Raw genomic sequence first — 13,693 nt, 5'->3', positions numbered from 1 at the left:
AGGGTTGGCACACATCAGATGGCCCCCTTGTGCAAGTGTCACCCAGCAGAAGGCACAGGATCACATACGCAGCCTACTTGTGGCCCCCGAGTCGCCGGCCTGGTACATGTATGTCCGGTGCGTGGTCTCTGTGAACACGTGGCTGCAGACATCCCAGAGCTCCGTGGCCCCTGTCTCTGGCCAGGCTGTGGTCTCCACCCTGGAGCCAGGCAGTGAGTTGAGTTGTCTGCCTGCCAACCCACTGCTGGGGGTGGGCACTGACCCTTGAGCTAAGTTGGGTCCCTGCCACACCCTCACCTAGGGCTGCAGCAGATGATTTGGGAAGGAATGTAGAGCCAGGGCCCTCAACACCTCTCACCCAAGAGTGGGGCTGACAAGTAATGTCCTGGGGTACTGTGAGCCTCCAGCCCCACCCCCAGATGTCCCTCATGGAATGTCCCTCCTAGCATTCCAGGGACATTACCTCATGGGAACAGTTTGTTCGTGTGCGGCGGAAAGGGCCTCCAAGCCCTGACCCTGGCTTGTAGGGTGAAGGGACTGCAGCACCTTCCTGGGCTCTGCTGGGAGAGGCCAGGGCCAAGTGAGACAGAGGTTGGGGTGGGGCTGGGGCTGTCCACCACCACGTGCCCCTGCACCACCCTCCAGGGCCCAGAGGGCGGGAGCACAGGCTGAGCAGGGTGCAGGGTCTGCATCCCCAAACCTGGGCTCCTGCCACACATGCACACTTACTCCAGGGCACCCTCCTGTCCCAGCTGGTAGTCTGGGCCACCAGCCCTGAACTGCCTAACCCCTAACCCCGACCCCACCCTGAGAAGGGATGCAGCAGCCTTGGCAGCCTCCCTGCAACCACATCTGTCAGGCGAAAGGTGTCCCCTCCTTGTCCTCTTCCTTCTCCAATTTCCCCTTCCTCCTGGCCTGCCCTGAAGCCTAGGGTGCCCAGGCTGTCTGCCAGGGGTCTGAACTGGCAGGCCTCTCACACGCAGGACAGATGTGTTCAGGGTGGGCAGAACCTCCCCGAACCACCCCCTGCCTACTTTCATAGATAGCCTGAGCGACGGGTGGGCCTTGCCCAGGACCTCCAGAGATGCCTGAGCCCCCAGGGTTCTTCCAGTTCCTTCCAATGGGATGGGCACCCATGAGGACTAAGGTTGGGGTTAGCACAGAGGAGGGGGTTCTGACAGCAGGGGGTACTTTGCAGTCAGCCCACTGCTGCTCCTCACTGGGTTCATGTGCAGCCTTTGTGCACAGGAGCTGGGGGCTGGCTTCCTGAAGAGCAAGTGGCCCCCTGGGGATTAGGCTGGCGTGGTCTGCTGCAGAGGTTCCTGGAGCCTCAGGGCCCGTCAGCGTCCTCTGGAGAGACCTAATGTCCTGGTCCTCTTGCTCCAGGGAAGCTGGGGATGGGACAGCAGCACCTGTGGGAAAAGCAGGTCAGCATGTAAGGGTGAGGCATGGCCTGGGCCTAGGGAGGGGCTCCAGGAAACCCATCTTGATCCTCAAATATGTCCAGGGGAGCTGACCAGGCTGCACTTCCCACTGCCTGCTCTACCTACCCACCACTACTCTCCCAGGAGGCGCAGGTGGTGGGGCCTTGACAGAGAAAGGGGCCTGGGAGTGGATGGAGAGGGTGCTTAGGGGAGTGAATGCAGAGCCATGGAGAAGGTCACCTCCCAGGGCAGCTGGGCTCGGACACCCGCCTTGTGCCCCCTTTGTCCCTCAGTCTTTGCTCTCCACATCCCTTCATCGCACACTGGCCTCCCCCTTGGCTCACTCTGGACACCAGGATATGGGAAGCCTGCAGCCTGACACCAAGTCAGGGGCCTGGGGGTCCACAGGGGTGTGCTCCCTTGCTACCCTCCCACGGTAGCCCCATCCTCAGCCGTGGAGGGGATTCCACCTGAAGGCCTATCCACCCTTCCCTCCAAGTGCAGCCTGACTGGACCCAGGCCACTACACACTCATCTGGCTCCTGCCCTGGCCTCCCTTCCCAAAGGAACCACTGGACCCTCCCTGCCCTCAGCCCCAGGTGCAGTCCTTTCCTGCGCCTGGCTGCCAGCTCTGGGTAGCATCACTGAGACCTGACAAGTGTACCCAAGTCGTGCCCACTGTTCCATTCCCACCAGGTCCCTGGCTTAGAGCCCTCCCCTGCCCCAAGACCCTCTCCCACATCAGGGCACCCACCTTGTCCTTTCCCATCCCAAGGAGGACCCCACATACATCATACCCCCGCTGTATGTCCTGACAGCAGCCCAGCTGCACAAGGGCCAGGAAGGCCTGCTCACCCACAGCAGGCTGAGAGCCACCACCATGGGCAGGCATATTGTGTGCACTGGCAACCAGCCCTTCAGCCCAAGTGCTAGCAGGCTGGAACGACAAGCTGTCCTGTCCCCACCCACAGACCCAAGGGTGGCCAGGACCCACCCATAGCTGCCAACAGAGGGCCCAGCCTAGAGGACCCCTCTTGGCCAAGTTGCCAGAGCCACTGGAAGAAGAAAGAAGGAGCAGAATATGGGGTGCAGGAGCCAGTTTATTATCATCATGGAGTTAACTAACAGGGGCTGCTTCCCACCTACAGACTCCAGCCCACTCTGCAGGGGAGGCCCAAGAGGTCTGCAGCATGGGCCCCAGAGGGCCTCAGCTGGCCTTCCTGGAGGCTGAGAAAAATGTCCATGGGGAAGATGTGCCCTCAGGGAAGCCCCACTGAGCACCTTCACATGGGGCAGGACTGTACCGCAACAAGCAAAGTGGGACACAGGCCAGAGCTGGTCTCCCTGTTGCTCCCACAGAACTGCGATAATGTGGGTAACAGCTGTGCATACAGTGTTCTCAGCTGGAGACCCCCTATGAGGTAGGAAGCACCTGGTGGGAGGATGGGCAGCTCAAGTCCCGAATTGCTGGAGAACAAGGGCAGGGTCAGAGCATATGTCCTGAGGTGCTGGCTTCAGGCCTCTCTCCTGAGCCCCAAATACAGGACAGCTGTGAAGCAGGTGGGTGCAGATGCCAGGCCGGGCCCTAGACCTCAAAGCCAGGCCTCTCCTTCTGCTCCCCCTGCGCAGCCACAGCAGCCGACAGCCCTATCAGCAGTTTCCTGGCTCCAAGAGAGTCCCTGTTTCAACCCCCCCAGCTGTCTGTGCCCTTGACCACAACCACAGCCTTAGCCCTGGGAGGGGCTGGGGCCCTCATCCCCGTCCCGACGAAGGTGCAGGGTGACTGTCTCGCCCACTGTCCCGAAGCTGGCCCTGTGGGTGGAAACCTCCGTTTTGAAGCTACTCTGGCCACTGTCTGCAGAGCGATGGACCTGGGTGCGGAAGGACGGCATCCAGGGTGTGGGACCCTCAGCCCAGGTCTCCCGCACACAGGAGGCACCAGGACGGCCGCAGACCTGAGGCCCTAATGGAGCCCCCTCCTGGGAGAGGTGGCTGAAGAAGCCAAGGGGGCCTTGGGAGCCCGGTGGGCGCCCCACATTGAGCAGGATGGGCTGCCCCACAACGGGCTCACGGATCTCTCTCTGGAGCACTGAGACCTCGCAGGGTGGATCATCAGAAGCACCGGTCATGGGGCTGCTGCGGCCAAAGGTTTCCCCTTCTCGGGGCACGTAATCCTCCAGGTCAGCCAGCGTCAGCACACAGCCATCGTGTGTGAGGATCTTGGGGTCATAACCCCGAAGGTCATGGGCTCTTAGGGGCTCCTTTGTCAGGCAGACACCTGCCCCATCCTGCACCTCCAGAGGGGCTTCCTCTTCAGCGGCCCCGGGAGGGGACAGCTCAGGGCTCTCCAGTCCAGCGCCCACACAGAAGACTCTGCCCTGGGGCAGGGACCCCTGGGCCAGCAGCTTGTTGTTGGAGTTGTTTGTGTTGGGGTCTCCTCCTGGGGTCCCACCAGGCAGCGTGAAGAGAAACCCCGCCGAACTGCTGGGCACCTCTCTGGCTGGAGATGCACCTCTCGGGCCTGTTTTCTTCACCCGGACTTCAATGGTCTCCTCGACCTCCACCCACTTGGAAAGGGGCCCAGTGCCCTTGGGCAGGGCCGGCGTGTGGGCTCCAGGCTCTGTCACGTACAGCATGGGTACAGTGGGCCTCCAGCCTGGCTCCACCCCTGGCCTGCAGAGCTGGCCGACCCCTGGTGATTGCAGCAGCTCAGGGGCCAACAGGCCTGGCCTGGAGGGACTGGCAGGGCGGCGGGAAGGCGAGAGGGAGGGAGACTTGCTGGGGGACTGGAGACGGCCATGGGGGCTCTTCACCACGGTGGTGATGGTTTCCTCTCTGCAGGGAGAGGGCCGAGAGGGGATGGCACAGAGACCGTAGCCCAGCTTGCCACCCATGCCACCGCACATGCAAGGCTAGCACGAGAGTTCAGGTTAGTGTGTCAGCAAGCAAATGGTGACACTGCACAAGCTCCTACATGTGCACTTGAGCTCAGTCTCTAGAACTTCCAGCCAGAGAACCAAAGAAACAAACAAAGTCTCATCTTCTCAACCAGAGGCTCTGGACAGGGGCTAAGACATCGCTGCATCACACCGGTGCCCCCAAACCCCAGACCAAGTCCAATCTGCAGTGTTCCTCTGGGCCAGTGTTCCCTCCCTTTCATGGTGACCCCATTTGGGAGATGCCAGTCCTCCTCAAAGAGCTGATGGACAGGTACTGCCCCATAGCTCTCCCTGTCCGTTCCACCAGTGTTTTGTGCTTTGCATCATGGGAGGGGGTGTTCCCCAGTAAGCTCTCAGAGGGCAGGGACAGACTGGGCAGTTGATGCCACAGGTGCTGGTGCAGGTGAGGATTGTCAGAGCCCTGGCATGCAGCCTGTGTTCCTAGCCTCTTGATCTGGGTTATGATGCTAGTCAAGGATACCTGGCTCGGAATGTGATTCTGCTGTCATAGGCTTTGTGACCTCAGACTAGCTTTTCCCCTTCTTGGGCTTTGTCTCCCAAAATAGGGGATAGCAGGGGAAAGGAGGCAGAACTGAAGGCCGGTTGCATGTGAGTGTACATGAGGTGCTGACTGGGGACTCTGCAGCAGCACTGGGGGCACAGGTCTGACCTAATTCTACAAGGCTAAAAAAGGCTCAAAACTTGCCCCAGACCAACAGGCAGAAGCCCGCCCACCAACCAGCCAGGTTTTCCCCTGCCATCCAGTACCACTGAACTGGCTGGGCACTAAGGATACAGTGAGTGACAGGCAGGAAGCAGAGATGGGCTGAGTGACAGAAAGCCTTCCTGGGCCCTGTCTTTCCTCTCAGGCCCAGGCAGGAAGACTTGACATGAGAATGGTGACAACTCAGTGCTGTCGCCAGCTGCCTGCCATGACTAAGGTGCTGTCTCTCTCTCCAGCTTTACTTTTGTCTGGCTCAGAGCTGTACCCAGGAGCAGTGACATCCAGGCAGGGCCTGAGATGTGTGGCCACAACTCAGGGTGTGCAGCAGTTACAGGTCCTGCCCCTCCAGCCCTCACCTGGCAAAGGGGAAATACTATTCCCACTTAACTGATGGGAAACTGGGGTGTGTGGCGGCGGCCTGCCTTCTAGCCTCACACTCAGGCCCAGAGGTACGAATGTTGGGAGGACCTGGGCTGGGCCCCATCTTCAGGCCTCAGGCTGAGATAGGACAGGGAGTCAGGTGCAACTGGAATGCTGGCTCACTCCTCCGAATGCTACCCTCTCCTGGTGCAGCCCTGGCCAGTGGCTCAGTTTATTGGAATGTCATCCCACACACCCTAAGTTTGCAGGATCAATCCCTGGTCAGGGAACATACAGAAGGCAACTGATGGATATTTCTCTCCCATATCAATGTCTGTCTTCTGTCTGTCTCTCTCTTGCCCTTCCTCTCTCTAAAATTCTCTAGTAAAGATTTTTTTAGAAGCCACCCCCTTCTACTGGGCTCACTGCTGCCCCCATGAGGGCACGTGGGCCTCCTGCTCTGAGGCCACTGGCACAGTATGGGGGTACTCAGCAGCAGTGGCGTTCTGTCTCTCCGAGCCAGTTTCCTTCTGGCCCTCTTGGCCCCCCATTGTCCCTCCTGGTGCAGTATGCCCCTGGTGGGGGCATGCAAGGCCAGGCAGTTGCCTCTCTCCTCTCCTCAAGCTGAAGGGCCACACTTCCTGCAAGGCATGGGTGGCAACTTCCAGCGGCCTGGAACACAATGAACTTGGGGGCCAGGAGCTGCCTCATCCAGCCTCCCACTGGCACGGGTCATCTCTGATGCCTCCCCCCGGGCCGTCTGGCCCCATCTGTGCTGATCCATTTGTCTCCATCGAATGTAAACAAGAACAATAATCCCCTCCAGGATGAGATGTGGAGTTGATCTGGGTCAGGCTGTGGAGTGCCAGCCGTGGGGCTTTCATTGCTGCCCCAGGCAGCCCCTTCTGCTGGGGGGGGGGGGCGCGTGGCCTGCTTTGTGGGAAGAGTAAGCAGGTCAAGGAAAGATCAACCCAGGATCTCATCAAACGTCTGAACATGGGATTCTCCAGAGATGTAACCAACGGTTGGCCCCTTAAGAGGACTAGGAGGTTACCCACCCGAGTTCTCGTCACCTGGCCTTTGGAAACAACAGTCATTCTCACCTCCCAGCTTTGGCAAGCTTTTCCACCACCTCCACCTGTACACATCTCCTCCTGGAAATCCTCTCAGGGTGTCCAGGCCAAAACTAACCCTGCTTCTGTGGGTTCAGCTAGCTCTGGACCTCTTGTGCTATTCATTTATGAACAGCCATGTGGCTTTTCCCTCAGCCTTGAAGGCACTGAAGGATGAGGAAGGACAGTGGGTGTGGCACCAGGGAAATGGGTTCTCAGCCAGCTTTTAATCATGAGTCACCTTAACCAACACTCCTCTCTTCTCTGAACCTCAGTTTTATCATCTTTCCAATGTGAGGGTTGGACCTGGAGACTTTTAAGGTCCCTAGAGCTGTGTTGTCTACTATGATTACACTATTTTAATTAAAATCAAACTAGTGAAAATTAGATAAAATTCAGTTCTTCAGTTGCACTAGACACTATTAAATGCTCAATAGTTGCATGCAGCTAGTGGCTGCTGTGGGAGGCTATGTAAATATGCACTGTTTCCATCGTCACAGGAAGTTCTGTTGAACAGTGATGCCCTAGGTCCCAGGGTGCTGAAGGGCAGAAACATACCACTAGCACCCTGGGACACAGCTGTCGGTCCCAGGTTCACCCCAACTGGTGAGACTCTGGGTCCAAGCCCTGGGTGAGACACTGTGAAGTATGTGGGGGTAGTCTGCCCTCAGAGGCAGGGCAGCCATGGTGAGGGCTCTGAGGCCCTGGAAGAGAGAGGTCAGCAGCATGAAGGTGGCCATGATCCCAGGGGAAGGGCAGCTGCCTGGGACTCTGCAAGGTGCTCCCCTCTGTGTGGCAAGCAAAGGCTATAAGGGCGACAGTCAGGCGAGCAGGCAGCCAGACCACACAGGCAAGGTCCAGGTGGGTTAGTGGGCATGCAGGGGGCACTGCAGTCAGAGGGAAGGTTAGCAACACGCCTGCACTTACATGATGACGGTTTTCTTGGGGACTTTAGTCTCCTGCTCAGTGACTACAAAGAAAACAGTCGGAATAGCGAGGGTTACAGATCAGCCAGCGCTTCGGGCTGAGCTCTCTGAGTGGTGTGGCAGCGTGGTAAGCCTCTCAGCTTTGGAGCCCTGGCTCCCAGCCCTGCATGGCAGAGTGTGGCAGGAACAGCTGCCTCTGCTTAGAGCCCCAGCTCCCTTGCCTCTGAAATGGTGACCATTTGTGCCTCGAGGAACATGGCAACAATGTGTGCCACAGGAGGGCAGCACCCCTGTCCCTCTTGAGGGTATTGCAGGGGCTTCAGGGACAGCCTAAGCTGCCCACACAGAGAAATCCCAGCTTCTCCTTCAGCCATGTGCCTAGGAAGCACTGGGAATTTGTCAGGCCCAAATTCTGACTTTTCAGACACAAGAACTGAGGGCTAGGGAAGGAGAAGAAATAGCCTGCAGCTGCAGAGTGAGCAAGCAGCCAAACTAGCACCAGGATGGCTGATGCAAAGAAACAAAAAACATCCTAGAGATCAAAGGTGTCTCTAGGAGAGAATGACTGGAGTCCTGGTGGAGGCACATCTGAGCTGTATGGCAGGAGACCACAGAGTTCCTTGGGAGCAGCCTGCAGGTTCCTGTCAGGGTCCTGAACTCCAAGGGAGCTGGGAGACCTAAATCTCCCAATAGGAGCACCAGGCTCTCCTCCTCTCTGGAGTCAGCGGGAGAGGGCCTGCAGTCCCCGTCCTGCGAGGGAAACAGGACCAGGTAGCAGGGTGCCCAACCATCTAAGTCCTCTTTCCCTGTTGCTTCTGTGCAGGGTTGGGTCTGGCACACAGATGTCCTACCCGGTCTTGCCCACACAGACAGCAAGCATTCCACAGCTACCAGCACCCTCACATCTCAACATCCCTTGTCACCGTCCTGCAGGGAGATTGAAGGGAAGGCTCAAAGTTCCGGCAGCAGGGCCCAAGGCACAGGGCCTCTGCCCCTGGTCTGCAGGTTTTCTGCTGTGCTGCCGTGCCACGTGGAGTAAGGTGCACCTTAGGCGACCGAGAACATGTGAGCTTGTCTCTGGTTAGGTGTGTGTGAATTGGATATTCTACTTGTGTCAGTGTGTGCCATACTGGGACACACATTTGGGAGCCACACTTACTGCATGTGTGCACGAATGTATGTCTGCCTGCATGTGTATGCACACTGATGTGTGTGTCTGTGTGTGTAAGCTGCTTCCTGGAGGGAGTGCAATCCACTGGGGGAGAGTAGGATCAGCCAAAATGCCATGTGTGTGGTCTAAGTGGGACCCAGAAAGAGCCAGACCCTGTGCACAGAGCAACAGAGACACAGCGCCCTGTCCGTCACCCTTCCTGGCCAGGGCCTGTCCTGCTGCTCTCGGGAGTGGTGGCCTGGCACCCTGCACTTTGTCCCTGACCTGACTGCCACCTGACAGGCCCTGGGCCCCGTGAGTGCTGGCGACCACAGGGAGGGTGCAGCCTTGCAAAGCAGGGCTTCCAGCCCAGCGCAGTTTCACAAGCGAGGGGGCAGTGCCCACCCCACAGGGTCAGTTGGCTGCGGGGCCACCAGGTTAACAATGAAGCAGCAGGACAGGGTTAGGAAGCAGGAGGTGGGAGGCTCCAACACCAGGGTTCACGAGGACGGCCATCTCCCTGAGTGAGGCATAGCCCCGGTTCCTGCACACAGTTATGGAATGTTGACAGAAAAAGATCCATGGTGACAGCAAAGTGAATGACTCTGTCAGACGTACTTATCACCCACCAACAGGGCGTGCCATGGCCATGGCCCCTGCTTGGCACATCCCCGTGAGATACCACCCAGCAGGACACAGAAGTGCCATAGACACCCCGGGGGCTCCTGGCAGGACGTGGCTCAGCCGGTGCAGGCTGCCCTCTGGGGGACGAGGAACAGGACCCCTGCCCACAAGAGAGGGCCCGGTCCCCGAAAGGCCCTGGAGGACCTCCAAGGCCCCAAGGCCAATCTCTGAGCACTAGGTGGCCTGAATCTGTGAGGATCGAGATGGACAGTGGCCCCCAGACATTGGGCCCTGGGAAGCACTGGATCCAGTGGCCCAAAGATCATTGAAGCCAACTTTCAGAACTTGGAAGGACACTTATTTCAACTCATCCTGCTATGAAAGCTACAGCTGCACCAGCTGTTGGCCCAGCCTGTGTTTCATGTCTCCAGGGATGGGAGGCTCACCACCTTACCAGACAGCCCCTCCAGGTGGCACAGCTCAGACTGGAAGAATTTCTCCCTGGGGTGGTAGCCTGCTCCGTAAGCCCCATAAAGCTGCTCTCTCAGTCTGAGCAGGCCCAGGACAGGTGCCAGCTGCCCTCGTCTCCATCCTGGCCATCCCCTGCCACACCCAGCTGGGACCTTGGAGCCACCGTGCATGTGAGTGGAAACATCTCCCTGCCTTCCCCTCCTGCCCAGCACCACACCTTTCCCAGAAGAGGCCCATCCTGCAGTCTGGCCCACCCCTCGCTCTCCAAGGACCCCAGGGGCAGCACCAGGACCCCAGAGGCAGCCAGGGGCTGTGCTCAACATGGACAGCCAATCTGGTGTGGAGGGACCAGGCTCCGACACCTCTTGCCTCTCCCAGGAGCCAAGCTGGAATCCAGTAGCCTACACTCTGCACTTGGCAGAGACCCCTCTTAGGTGGAGCTGTCCCATCTACTGCGCCTCATGCCCTTCCCACGAGGACTCACTTGCCTCTGCCTAGCAGACTGCTCAGGCTCAGGTCTGGCCTTGGGGATGGTAAGCAGGTCCTGAGTCTCGAACCCCAGGGCTGCCCCTCCAGCCTTGCCTGGGTTCTGGGTTTATGGACCACCACCAACTGTTCCCCACACCTGCTATTCCAGTCTGGGGCCTTGCAGCTCCTCCATAGCCCTGATACCTCTTCTCCAGGGAACATGCCCTCATTGGAAGGACTTATGGTCTCACCCCACCCGGCCCATGTGTACAGAGAATCCAGCCAGGCTGAGGCTGAGGCTGAGACCCTCAGTGGCTGCACCTACCTTCCACCATGGCAGTGGTGTGCTCCCGGCGGTGGCGCTGTTCCCCAGTCTGTAGTGTGGAGCTCTGCAGGCCCAGTTCCATGCCACCCCGTGTCGAGCCCAGCCGGTTCACCAGCTGTGGGACGGACAGTAGAAGCCACTGAGGGCCCACAGCTTCCCAAGGAGCCATGTGCATCTCTTTGGGGATGTAAGGACTGGCTAGAGCATGGGGGCACCCGCTCCTGTGTGTAGAGTTCTAAAGCCTGGCCACAGAGTCCTAGAGTGGCTACCATGTCCCCAAAGGGACCCAGTACTGCTCAGGATCCTATCATGGTGGAGGGCACTCTCTGTCCCCACTGTTCCAAATGTCAGCTTTGTGGGCCCTGAACACAGGAAATGGACTGAATCTTTACTTAGAGTTAGCTTTAACAGATTTAAATTTAAGTCATCATGAGTGGCCAAGAGTAACCAAATTGGACAGGGCCCAAGCTGACAAGACGATTTGTGTCCTCAGGACATGACATGAAAGCCAGACCCACCCCGGTCTGCCCCAGGCTACCAGCAGCACCATCTCAGAGGAGGATGGAGCCAGGCGGAGCCAAAGCCTGCACACTGTCCCACACTACTGAGGACACACCCTACCCAGGTCCCTTATGGAGCCCTGCTTGCACCTTACGATTGGTCGGTGACAGCAGGTCTGGGGTTCCCTGTATCATCATATGGTGGGTGACAGTGAACCTGGGGTTCTCTGTGTCATCATGGATGATGGGTGTCAGTGAGCCTTGGTGTTCCCTTTGTTATCATGGATGGTGGGTGACAGTGAGTCTGGTGTCCCCTCTCTTATCATGTGTCCTGGCTGATGATGACAAGCCCCCAGCCATGTTCCTGCACTCCTCCTCACCTCGCACTCGTAGTAGCCCACGTCTTCCTTGCTGGCCTCCCGGATCTCCAGCTTGAGCAGGCCACTGCGTGGCTCACTCAGGGTCCGGTACTTGCCACCAGGGGACAGCAGGGCCCCATCCTTGTACCACCTGAAGCCAGCCCTGGTGGTCAGTTGGGGCCTCTCCTGAGTCCCCTGTGTTCATGACCTTCCCTCACCCATCCCTCTGGTCAGGGTGCCCTTATAGTGCCCACCCCCTCGAACACCGCCTGCCCATATCCAGCTGGCAGGGTCTTCCTTGCTGCTGCTAGGGCTATGTCAGAACATACTGGTCCCAAGGCCCCCACTTGTTATCCAAAAGGCCGAGCTTCTGTCTTACCCATCCAGACCTTGTGTACATGCTGCCCACCCTTGATTTTCAGACAGAAGTGGCTGCCCCAGGCAGGCCCACCCCCTCATCACCCCAGCCCACCTGATCTGAGGGTGTGGGACACTTTCGATGGTGCAGGTGACCTGGGCGTCCTCTCCCTCCACAAAAGGTACTGCCCGGACCTTGTTCACAAACCGTGGAGGAACTGAGGGCCCGCAGGGCATGGGGCACAAAGGGAGACAGAGAGAGATGGAGAAAGACACAGAGACAGAGATAGGGACAGAGGGAGACATACACAGAGAGAGTGAGAGACACAGAAGGATGGAGGGAGGAAGAGATACAGAGACAGACAAAGATGGAGAGACAGGCACACAGAGAAAGAAACGAGAGATAGCATAAGGTGCAGGACCCCACCTGACAGTGAGCCCCCAGACCTGGGTCAGAGAGCCACAGCACCCACCAGCTCCTTCCGAATGTCTGCACCCCTTGGGCTGCTGCAGTGGATGTCGCCCAGGTGCCCTACACCCAGCCTCCCTCTCAGGCTTACCCTGCACCAGGATCTTGCCCAGGGTGCTGGCTGTGCCAGCGGTGCTAGCTGCAAAGCACATGTACTGGCCAGAGTCAGCGCCGGTCAGGTTGTCCAGGATGAGGGTGCATGAGCCATCCGGGTCTTCAATGAGAATGTGGTGAGGGTCCACCTCCACTGGCTTCCCATCTGGAAAGGAGGGAGGGCTGTCACAGAGGGGCCCCATGGGGATGATTGTCTGGACTTGCCTGGGGGTCAAAGTCACAGGTGGTGATGGGGAGTAGAGAGCAGCCCTAAAGCACAAGGGCCAGACGAGGCTTCCTGCTGAGGGTCCCGCTGGCCAAGCTGAGGAGCCCCAAACACTTCCCCAGACCTCTGTGTGCACAGTGCAGCCTCTGGAGGGCAAGCTCTTACCTGAAGGCAACAGATGTCTCATTCCAATAAGCAGACCCTGAACCACCTTGCCAATGAAGTGTGACTTCCAGATAACTCCTAGGCACTGATGGCTCCTCACAGCAGACACACTTGGACACACCCCATCTCTTTAATCACCCTTGTCCAAACACCCACCCAACCTAACATTTGTGCCCAAAATGTGTTTCTTTCCTGGGAGAGATATGTACTTTTCACTCAGAGGAACTCTTTCCTCCATAAATACGTTTAATTCCATAAACAAACACTTCATAATAGCTCTGCATGTGTGGTTTAAATTACAGTAGTTCATAACCAGCATCTTGACCTTTAATTCATAGGGAACCTTAAAAAATTACTTTAACATACACACAAAAAAAAGGCTCCAGCCACATCCCACTTCTCCGATGCACTGTACTGTGTTCCAGGAGAGTTGTTCTCACTCTCTCCCTGCTTCCAGAGCTGCCTTCTCATTGCCTCCCAAAACCCCTCCCCTCAGCTTCCATCCCCCACAGAACACATCTTGGTTAAGAGTCCATTCTCAGTCCTCATCCTATTGTCAGAAAACAGCTCTCCATGCCTCTCCTGCATTCCCATGCTGCCCACCCTGCTCCCAAGGGCTTGTGTGAGACCCCTGCAGCATCCAGGGCAGCAGAGACAGAGCCCTCTCCTTCCTTACAGCCTGCAAAGTATTTCTCTCTCTGGAGAACAAATAGGCAGGTGTGTCAGCAGCTCCATAAAAGCTCAGCCCCTCCTCAAACTCAGGGTCTCTCCTGCAGTGCAGTCCACTGTGTGAAGGTAATATTTGACCCTGGTCGTGGAGATCAGGGCAACTGACCAAAAACACTGCACTTTTCTGTGACCAGCAGTTTCTGTCTCTGACCTGCAGCTTGTGTCTGTGTCTGGCTGGCAGACACTTTGCAGCTTGATACTCAGTTTGGTGACCAGAAAGGGATGCTGTCAGAGGCATCATTCCAGAAGAGAAAAAAGGTAGCCAGTTAACA

At 57.8% G+C, this 13,693-nt stretch overlaps 1 protein-coding gene across 1 annotated transcript in view; it reads right to left on the bottom strand.

Moving 5' to 3' along the window:
- Positions 1-2,506: 2,506 nt before the first annotated feature.
- The window catches only part of OBSCN (obscurin, cytoskeletal calmodulin and titin-interacting RhoGEF), a 97,725-nt gene continuing 86,538 nt past the window's right edge, over positions 2,507-13,693 (bottom strand). Inside the window, 6 exon segments of the mRNA XM_045850500.1 lie at positions 2,507-4,259; positions 7,487-7,529; positions 10,524-10,638; positions 11,404-11,533; positions 11,855-11,957; positions 12,300-12,467. Of these exon segments, the coding sequence (XP_045706456.1) occupies positions 3,152-4,259; positions 7,487-7,529; positions 10,524-10,638; positions 11,404-11,533; positions 11,855-11,957; positions 12,300-12,467 (1,667 nt within the window). The 3' untranslated portion in view covers positions 2,507-3,151.

Source organism: Phyllostomus hastatus, unplaced genomic scaffold (assembly GCF_019186645.2).
Source record: "Phyllostomus hastatus isolate PE091 unplaced genomic scaffold, TTU_PhHast_1.1 phas_contig_81, whole genome shotgun sequence".
Taxonomy (NCBI): Eukaryota; Metazoa; Chordata; class Mammalia; order Chiroptera; family Phyllostomidae; genus Phyllostomus; species Phyllostomus hastatus.
The sequence above is the reverse complement of the archived record's forward strand: the minus strand, read 5'-3'. Positions and strand labels throughout refer to the sequence as shown.